General features: G+C 46.2%; 1 protein-coding gene across 1 annotated transcript; it reads left to right on the forward strand.

The window, feature by feature from the left end:
* Positions 1-933: 933 nt before the first annotated feature.
* On the forward strand, positions 934-9,422 carry hpxa (hemopexin a). Its single transcript, XM_061691594.1, has 8 exons — positions 934-1,004; positions 3,193-3,451; positions 5,794-5,947; positions 6,033-6,245; positions 6,361-6,456; positions 7,652-7,782; positions 7,876-8,023; positions 9,074-9,422. Exons 1-8 carry the CDS (start codon positions 949-951, stop codon positions 9,301-9,303), a joined length of 1,287 nt encoding a protein of 428 aa, XP_061547578.1. The 5' UTR covers positions 934-948; the 3' UTR covers positions 9,304-9,422.
* Positions 9,423-10,423: the final 1,001 nt, after the last annotated feature.

Below are 10,423 nucleotides of genomic sequence, written 5' to 3' on the forward strand. Positions count from 1 at the left end.
CTGCCTGGCAATGAGAGGCCAATGAGACAAAATGAGTTTGTCCTGTGAATTCAAGTGGCCACGGGGGCAACAAAAATACTAAGGTAGATTAATTCCACATTGAAACAAGTCCCCAACAGGGCAAAACCATTTCGCCCTATGAATTCTGCCGAGCAATATAAATGGCCATTAAAGCCAAAACGAGTGACCTCTATGAAACTGGAAGTGTACAATTGGCGCAAAAATGAGCGAGCCCTATAAATGCTGCCAAGGAACAAATAGCTCATAGGGGACAATAGAGTGATCCCTAAGCAGCAAGTGGACCTTGGGGCAAAAATGAGTTGGCCCTATGAATTCTGCCCAGCAACAACAGTGCAAATATGACCGAGCCGGATAAAATCTACCTCGTCACAGCAAGAAGAATACGTGCAGTTCTACTAATTTCCGTTGCTGCGTCTGCTTGATAGAAATTGATTCCGTTTTATTTTCTGCACCGTGGATGTTGACTGTCCATAGATGTGTGCCAATGTGGTCAGTCCCATGAAATACAAATTCTGTTAATGTTCACTCTACAGACGTGTTGTACAACGGCTGGTGAGTGCATGACCTGCTGGCACGGTGGGTTAGTTACCTCTCACTGTGGACCTTCTGGAACTTTCTGGACCTGGTTTAACCCGTACCCACGTTGGTATTTTGACTCATCCCCAATGACTTCAGGACACTTAACATGGCAAAATTAGATGGCCACCGGCCAATCGCTGCAAAGGATGTAAGGGAGTATGTGTGCTTGTGCATATTGATTTGTTCTGGGTGCGTGATTCCCCACGGGTCCATGCAGGTGAGTCTTGGGGACATGGCGTTCTCGATCGAACAGGTCTGGCTCGCCCACGCTCTTGGTGTGACTTTATAAATAGCATCAGGGCCAGTTGAGTCGCCACCTCCGGTCTTGCTCGCTCTTGTCAGCCCGCCATGAAGATCCTGCTCACTACCGTCCTGTGCCTGTGCCTGGCCTCGGTGTGGGCCGACCAGTAAGTCTTTTAAAAACGTTCGACACTTTCTAGCACACACGGTGTCAAACTTCCATTGTTTTCATGTCGGTCGCCTTGGTAGGTAGGATTTCAATCAGGTTTCTGATTACAATGGTGAAAGTGCGTCAATGTGTAAGCGTTAAAGTTGTAATGGTATGCCTCAAATCGCGGTTTGATATGTACCTTGGTTTTAAGGTCATAGTTTGGTTCATTTTCAGTATAGTAGTCCAGTCATTACCAATCACACTGAAATGATCCAATTTCACTAAATGGATCTAAAAATTCTATTTACTATTGAAGGATAATGTAAGATACATTTGAAATTATATTAAAGTGCTTGGGCATTATAATTTGTGGGATATTTACAGTTATGTATAACTATTCATATAGGCAAATGCAAAGATTTTTAGGGCATCAATTGCATGTGGTTTACTGTACATAATTGCCCCCTGCATTTGAGTAGTATCTTTTTTATGACTCGCTTCCACCAGAGCTCAAGGAAATATTGTGGCTTTATTTTATTTTATTTTTGCGAGCCGCATAAAATGACGCACTCACTGATGGTGTAGTGGTACCCTCGGCTGACTAGCAGTGTAGGATCAGTTCCCACTCAGTGACGGTGTGAATGTGAGTGCGAATGGTTGTCCGTGTCTATATGTACCCTGCGACTGACTGGCGAACAGTTCAGGGTGTAGTCCACCTTTCACCCGAAGTTAGCTGGGATAGGCTCCAGCACCCCGTGACCCTAACCAGGAGAAGCGGTGTTGACAATGGATGGATGGATGGATAAAATGACACAGACAGCTGGATCGGGCCCGCTGGCTTTCAATTTGACACCTGTGTTCTAGAATGTCTTTTCAAAAAATACAAGCCTGACATGTCTTTCTTTTTTCCGACAGCCGTGACGGCCATTCAGGTGAGCAACACTGAACCCTCATCTTCTTCTTCATCATTTTGGCTGTCTTGGGGATCATTTACTAATTCTCTACTCCCTATATGCAGATTTTTATGTAGTGGACATAGATAGTTTCGAAAAATTTCTGCTAAAATACCAAATGCTGCGACTGCATTCGGAATCATTCACTCATTCCGTACTTCCTAAACACTATTTAGAGATTTTTAGATAGTGGTCATCAGTAGAGTTGGGCGTCAAGTATCGAGAATCAGTTGGAACCGGTTCATGCAACGGTGTGCAGCAGCAATCGAATGTAGCTTAAGGTTGTTTAAAAAAAAAAAAAAAAAAAAAAAAAAAAAACTACACACACACACACACACACAGCTTAGTGTAGGTCTGTTACTAAATCCAGAAAAACCTTTCCATTTTGCTGTAATGAATTTTGTCACGCAAATTTAGCAGAGGTCCACCAAAATTGCATTTTGTTATTGTTTCGCGCAAGGTAATACTTGTTCTTTTCAGATTACTTTGTGGGGAATTTCCTTTAGCACATCGTTTTTGAACATTTCAATTCGGTTGTGATTTTCTGTGGTTCTGACAAAAATGAAAATGTTCCTCGATTTCGGTGTCGAAAATCACAAGTTCACAGGATTTGTACATGATAGAAAACTATATGTCCGTGATCCGCTATTATTATTCTTGTTTTCTGTGAAGTTTGAAGTAATTCTCACGATGCGCTTGCTCTCAGTTTGACCCGGACACACACGCACACACACACACACACACACACACACATACATTGGCTGCCTGTTTGTAGGCAAAATACGTCATTTGCGCTATTTTAGAGCACCACCAGGTGAACCAGCGTGGGAATGTATAGGATAGTTACTAAATATAAAAAAAAAAAATATTGGAAACTATAGCAAAATGTGATGAAGCTGATAGGCTTAATCAGCATTCTGTCATCTAGTCGTGGCTTGGGTGAAAAAAACTTTTGCTTTCTTTTTCAACAAAACAAATGAGGATTATAGCTTTAAGGACATCATAATCTGAAGGAGTTTCATTCAGCCATGCAATAGTCCTGTCTAATAGAAAACAGTGCTTTCCTGCCATCTTGTGTCATCAGTAGGCAATGACTTTTTGGGTGGGCATAAATTAGGATTTTCATTATTTGGGGTGGGGCTCGCCCCGCTCTACTCACTGCGCATTCAAACAGCATTACAAAATGTACAACTCACTGGATACTGGATTGGGATGCCCAAAAAAAACTCTTGTAACAGCGCTTATATTCTCACGGCAACCATTTTGTGCAGACGTCCCGGACCGCTGTCTGGGTCTGGAGATGGATGCCGTGGCGGTCAGCGAGGAGGGCATGCCTTTCTTCTTTAAAGGCTACTTCCTGTTCAAGGGTTTTCACGGCAAAGCGGAGCTGCTCAACGGCTCTTTCCCTGAGCTGTACGACCACGATCATCCTCTGGACCATATCGATGCCGCTTTCCGGATGCACTTCGAGAACGCCTCAGACCATGACCACATCTTTTTCTTCGTGGTATACGCGCCGTACTTCCCTGTTGATTTCGCAAAAAGTAGCCAATGGGGTGTAACAATAGAGGTCCTATGAATTCTGCCGAAAGAGTAATGTGGGTCCCGGTTCCCATGGGTTCACCACCTGTGGGAGGGGCCATAGGGGTCGAGTGCAGTGTGAGCTGGGCGGTGGCTGAAGGGGGGGACCTTGGCGATCCGATCCCTGGCTACAGAAACTGGCTCGAGGGACGTGGAATGTCACCTCTCCGTCAGAAGGAGTTTCAACTCCCACCTCCGGCAGAACTTCACCCACGTCTCGGGGGAGGCGGGAGACATTGAGTCCGAGTGGATCATGTTCCGTGCCTCCATTGGCGAGGCAGCCAACCGGAGCTGTGGCCATAAGGTAGTCGGTGCCTGTCGTGGCGGGAATACCCAAACCCATTGGTGGACACCAGCGGTGAGGGATGCCGTCAAGCTGAAGAAGGAGTCCTATCGGGCCTTTTTGGCCTGTGGGACTCCTGAGGCAGCTGATGCGTCCCGGCGGGCAAAGCGGAATGCAGCTTTGGTGGTCGCTGAAGCAAAAACTCGGGTATGGGAGGAGTTCGGTGAGGCCATGGAGAACGACTTCCGGACAGCTTTGAGGAAATTCTAGTCCATCATCCGGCGTCTCAGGAGAGGGAAGCAGTGCACCATCAACACTGTGTATAGTGGGGATGGGGCGCTGCTGACCTCGACTCGGGACGTTGTGAGTCAGTGGGGGGAATACTTCGAATACCTCGTCAATTCCACCAACACGCCTTCCCATGAGGAAGCAGGGTCTGGGGTCTCCGAGGCGGGCTTGCCTATCTCTGGGGTTGAGGTCACCGAGGTGGTTAAAAAGCTCCTTGGTGGCAAGGCCCCGGGAGTGGATGAGATTCGCCCGGCGTTCCTAAAGGCTCTGGATGTTTTGGAGCTGTCCTGGTTGACACGCCTCTGCAACATCGCATGGACATCGGGGAGAGTGCCTCTGGATTGGCAGACTGGGGTGGTGGTCCCCCTTTTTAAAAAAGGGGACTGGAGGGTGTGTTCCAACTACAGGGGGATCACATTCCTCAGCCTCCAGGGTAAGGTCTATACAGGGGTGCTGGAGAGGAGGGTCCGTCGGGAAGTCGAATCTCAGATTCAGGAGGAGCAGTGTGGTTTTTGTCCTGGCCGTGGAACAGTGGACTCGTTCTTCACCCTCGGCAGGGTCCTCGAGGGTGCATGGGAGTTCGGCCAACAAGTCTACATGTGTTTTGTGGATTTGGAGAAGACGTTCGACTGTGTCCCTCGGGGAGTCCTGTGGGGGGTGGTTCTGTTGGCTTCATCAGGCCATGATCTCCGACTCTCACTTGAGCGGTTCACAGCCAAGCGTGAAGCGGCTGGGATGAGAATCAGCACCTCCAAATCTGAGACCATGGTCCTCACTCCGTCCGACCTGGAGTGCCCTCTCCAGTCGGGGATGAGATCCTACCCCAAGTGGAGGAGTTCAAATATCTTGGGGTCTTGTTCATGAGTGAGGGAAGAATGGAACGGGAGATCGACAGTCGGATCGGTGCAGCGTCTGCAGTAATGCGGACTTTGTATCGGTCCGTTGTGGAGAAGAAGGAGCTAAGCCGAAAAGCGAAGCTCTATTTACCGGTCGAGCTTCGTTCCTACCCTCACCTATGGTCACGAGCTGTGGGTTGTGACCGAAAGAACAAGATCCCAGATACAAGCAGCCGAAAAGAACTTCCTCCGCAGGGTGTCCAGGCTCTCCCTTAGAGAGAGGGTGAGAAGCTTGGCTATCCGGGAGGATCTCAGAGTAGAGCTGCTGCTCCTCCACATCGAGAGGAGCCAGATGAGGTGGCTGGGCATCTGATTCGGATGCCTCCCGGACGCCTCTCCGATGGGGTGTTCCGGGCATGTCCCACCAGGAGGAGACCCCTGGGACACCCCAGGACACTATGTCTCTCAGCCTGCCTGGGAACGCCTCGGGATCCCCTCGGAAGAGTTGGAGGAAGTGGTTGGGAACAGGTAAGTCTGGGTTTCCCTGCGAAAGCTACTGCCCCCGCGACCCGACCTCGGATAAGCGGAAGAAAATGGATGGATGCATGAATTCTGATGGATGCATGAATTCTGCCTCGCAAGTGTTTAATAGGCCAAAAACTAGTGATTCTATGAGTTCTGCCTAGCAACAAGTGGACTCTATCGGGCGCAAATAAGCGGGCCCTATAAAATCTGTCAAACCACAAGTATCGGGCCCTATAGGCCATAGAGCAAAATTGAGCAACCCATAGGAAACCTGCCTAGCAACATGTGTCCGATGGGGCAAAAATAGAATTGTCTAGATGTTCTCTTTCCATCCAGAACGACAAGGTGTTCGCCTACTACAAGCACAAGTTGGAGGAGGGTTTCCCGAAGCCCATCTCCGAAGTCTTCCCAGGCATCCCAGACCACCTGGATGCCGCCGTTGTTTGTCCCAAGCCAGACTGTGAAGAGAACGAGGTCATCTTCTTCAAGGGTTGGTTATCACTTGCTCATAAAGATGCATTATGCTCCGCATCTTACTTCTTCTACAAACGCTAATTTACTCCTGCTTCCAACAGAACACGAAATCTACCACTACCATGTGGACAACAAGGCCGTGGAACACAGGGAGTTCAAGACCATGGTCAACTGCACGTCCGCCTTCCGCTACATGGAGCACTACTATTGCTTCCAGGGACATCAGTTCTCCAAGTTTGATCCCAAGACCGGCGAGGTCCATGGCAGATACCCTAAGGAGGCCCGCGACTTCTTCATGAGGTGCTCTAACTACAGTAAGTCCATCTCTTCCCCGGAGAAGATTGCTGTAAACCAGCCATGAGTCTCAACTTGGAACTCTTGACGTAACCGTCAATGTAGCAATTAGCATGAGGCTACGCTATGTTGCAGGCGAGGAAACCGACGACGTGGAGCGAGAGAGATGCAGCCACGTTCACCTGGATGCCATCACCTCAGACGACGAAGGCAACTTGTATGCTTTCAGAGGTGAACAATAAATTCTGCCTAGCAACAAGTGTCAAATGTGGCAAAAAGGTAGAGATTCTATAAATTCTTCCTAGCATCAAGCGAATTGATAGCTATCCTATGAATGCTGTCAAGCAACATTTGCTCTATGGAGCAAAAATCAGTGAGACCTGTTCAAATTGGTGTAATGACACAGATTCTTTGAATGGACTCTATGCACACAACACTTCCACGTTTGGGATGAGATGGCGTGCTAACTTCCGGCTGCCAAACAAATGCATACCAATAACAATGACAGCCTCAAACTCTTCAAAGTATACTCACTGTCTGCTGGAATGATATAGTTACCGTGAATGACGTATCACCATTGTAATTGCTACAGTTATCCAAGTATCAGTGATGCAGTCAAAGGATCCTGGCTTTGAGTGCAGTTAGAAAAACAATCACAGCTAGGGCTGTACATAAAGATTGAACATAAATCGAATACAAAGCCGTTGTTGTTATTGCAAGGTGCAGATAAAATAAAATGTGGGTTATGAAAACAAAAAACACAACCACTAATAAAATAATAATAATGACAAGTATGTAGTACTGGCAGGATCCCTGTTCTCACGGCTTGATTGTGAGCCAAGCAACGGCGACCTGGGAGGGAAAGACGGAGAGCTCAGAAGGGGGCGGAGCTTCGACCGCCGCGACGCTTGTTGTTGCGATGGTTAAAATTCTCTCGCCGAATGTTAACTTCCATCTCCTTTGTAGTACCAGGTCACTGTTAAACGGGTTAACGTAAAAAGCAGAGTTGAAATGCTGAACATAACAGGCGAGCGGGCGGCACACCGCAGTGTTGGCTGGAACACCTATCCCCTACTTAAAAAGTAAAAAAGCAAAAAAATGGAGATCCTCTGAGTTCTACCCAGGAACGAGTGACAATGAGGGAAGCGTGCGTGAGCTTAGAAATTCTGCCTAGGATCAAGTGTCCAATGGAGTGAAAGGATAGCAATCTTATGAATTCTACCCAGCAATCTATGGTCTGTGGGGCAAAAATTAGACATGCTATGAATTATGACAAGCAGAATGTTATCAATGTTGTGATCTAAACCATTCTGCCTAGCAACAAGTGGCCATAAGGCACAAATGTGAGGTGAGATCATGTCATTCAGGGTGATCCACTTGTTTAGCTTTAGTGTTGTCACTAGCTGTTCTTTTTTGCTTTCCTCAGGTCATCATTTCCTGCAGAGAGACGGCAACAACGACACGGTGAAGGCCAACTCCATTGAGAGCTCCTTCAAGGAACTTCACAGCGAGGTGGATGCCGTCTTCTCCTACGAGGACCACCTCTACATGATGAAGGTATGCCTCACTTCCTGTCCATCAGCTGTCCACTTTCTGGTCTTTAGTCTTAATAATTATGTTAACAATGATGTGGTGGTCTTCATTTTGCAGGACAACCAACTGTATCTGTACAAGGTCAGCGAGCCGCACACTCTTTTGGACGGTTACCCCAAAACCGTGAAGGAGGTCCTGGGTCTGGAGGGTCCAATTGACGCCGCCTTTGTCTGTCATAATGAGCACTTCGCTCACGTCATCAAAGGTGATCTGTCAGACCGCCAAGTAGGACAGACTTTCTTTTTCTAGACTGCTACGGAGGCACTAGTCTTGGAAAGGCCCAAATGTTTTATTAAGTTAAGCAACTGAACAGCTTGTACAAGCCTGACTGTACGATGTAAAGACCTGATTCTGGTCTCCCCACAACCCTACTGCATTCCAAAGTATTCAGGTCTTGGAAAGACCCTCATATGGTCTACTACGAGCTTATGGTTCTACTTCAGTTACTGTTCTTATACAAGTCTGCCTAGCAACAAGCGCCATATGGGGCAAAAACTAGTGATCACATAAAAGTGTCCAATGGGGCAAACCAATAGAGATTACATGAGTTCTGCCAAGCAACAAATGTCCAATAGAGGAAATGTATGTGATCCTATAAATTCTGCCTAGCAGTGAGTGTCCAATTGGGTGAAAGGATACCTGTCCTATGAATTTGTTAAAGCAATGTTTGATCTATGGGGCAAAAATTAGTGAGCCCAAATATTCGGGTCTTGGAAAGGCTCACGTTTGGTTTTACTGCAACTGGTCTTGTACAAGCCTAGGTCTGACTGAACTCTTTTATGTCCCCACTATTGGTCTTTTACAGGCCTATTGCCACTGGTCTTTGAAAGAACCACGACTGTTTTTATTTTAGTTGCTGATTCTTCTGATCTCTTACAAAGCCACTGCTGGTCTCCTAAATGTCTAATGCCAAGGTATTCTGGTCTTTGAAAGGCCTACTGACGGTTTTACTTCAGTTGCTGATCTTGTACAGGCCTGGATCTGATTCTGGTTTCACTCATACCCACTAATGATGAGGTATTATGGCCTTGGAAAGGCCCGCTGATGGTTTTACTTCAGTTGCTCGTACAGACTGGACTGGTCTCGTATAGACAGGATTCCGGTCTCAAACAAGCCCACTGCTGGTTTTACATGTTTCTCATCTTGATTCTTCTGGTTTCCTACAAAGTTACTTGTGGTCTCATACCCCAGATCCTCTGCTGTTCTCCATCCAGGTCTTCCTTCATCCTGAAGCTTGTTGTGATTTGATTTTCAGGTGATCACATCTACGATGTGGATCTGAAGGCATCACCTCCTGTGGCCAACAACGAGCGTCCATTGTCTTTGATCAAAAAGGTGGACGCTGCCATGTGTGACCCTCATGGAGTACGTGTGATAGTAGGAAACCACTTCTACCACTTCGATAGCATCAAGCTCTTCGTGGAAGGCCGTTCCATCCCAGAGCAGAACCGAGTGTCCATGGACCTCTTTGGCTGTGACCACTGAAGGCCGGAACGCCACCACCTGGACTACCACCTTCTGACAAGCGTGTCTGATGAGCTCAGAGGGAGTCAGCACCCGCTAGTGGATAATTATGTACAATGCTGTTGTCAATAAAGTTAAGCAGAAGCACTCTTCCTCTTGTCATTACTCTAATGACCTCCACCCAACGACCAGGCAACAAAGAGATAAAAACTCATCTCTGTGTACCTATAAATTTTATTTGTAAAATTCAGATTTTATTTACGAACAAAATCGCAGAAAATTTTGGACACACACACACACACACACACACACACACACACACACACACACACACACAAATTAAGCAGAGAAACTTCTGTCTCGTAAAAAAAAAAAAAAAAAGAAAAGAAAAGAAAAACTTCTGTCTGATCACCACCAGGGGACCTCACATCTCCATTTTTGAGTCACTCTGAGATAGACAGGATAAAAGAAATTTAAATCTTATTTCAGCTAGAAAACAAATACATTATTAAGATGTTCCACGTATGTATATAGTAAATACTAAATACATAAATACTGTATACTCTAATAAAGCTACAGTTATTTTATAATTTGTTGGAAGTAAAATAGTTACACTTACAGTGAGAATAATGATTGAGCTATGAATTATAATACACCAATATGTGCCAAGTAGGAAATATGCCAATATTGCACGTTTAATTTTTTATGAATGGTTCTGAGGTCTACTTCTAAAGTCGGGTTTTGGAAAGTTCTAACGTCCAGTCTTGGGGACCGGTTTTGTTCAGTTGTTGTACGGTCCATTTACAGTGTATGGCTCACTTCTGAAATCTAGTTATTAGATTCACTTCTGACGTTCAGTTCCGAGGACCAGTTTTTTCATCCAATACTGAGGTGCGTATCTAGAGTCCAGTTCTGAGATCCATTTCTTAAGTTCACTTCTGAGTACCAGTTCTTACAACCAGTTATGATTGGACTGGATCCAGCTCTAAAGTCCAGTTCTGAGGTTCACTTCTGAGATGTGGTTACCAGGAGCTGTTCAGAAATCCAATTCTAAGGACCTCTTCAAAAGTCCATTCCTTAGGTCCAGCTCTGAGGAATCATTTTGAAGTTGACATCTGATTTCTAGTTATGAGGACCATTT

This window comes from Phycodurus eques, chromosome 12 (genome assembly GCF_024500275.1).
Source record: "Phycodurus eques isolate BA_2022a chromosome 12, UOR_Pequ_1.1, whole genome shotgun sequence".
In the NCBI taxonomy this organism is placed as follows: domain Eukaryota; kingdom Metazoa; phylum Chordata; class Actinopteri; order Syngnathiformes; family Syngnathidae; genus Phycodurus; species Phycodurus eques.

What these genes read in the sequence shown, in the direction of transcription:
- hpxa (XM_061691594.1), top strand. Translation starts at nt 949, where the DNA reads ATGAAGATCCTGCTCACTACCGTCCTGTGCCTGTGCCTGGCCTCGGTG. An exon ending in CATGAGGTGCTCTAACTACA is followed by an intron (nt 6,246 to 6,360) that starts GTAAGTCCATCT and finishes GCTATGTTGCAG; the next exon opens with GCGAGGAAACCGACGACGTG. An exon ending in ACCACCTCTACATGATGAAG is followed by an intron (nt 7,783 to 7,875) that starts GTATGCCTCACT and finishes TTCATTTTGCAG; the next exon opens with GACAACCAACTGTATCTGTA.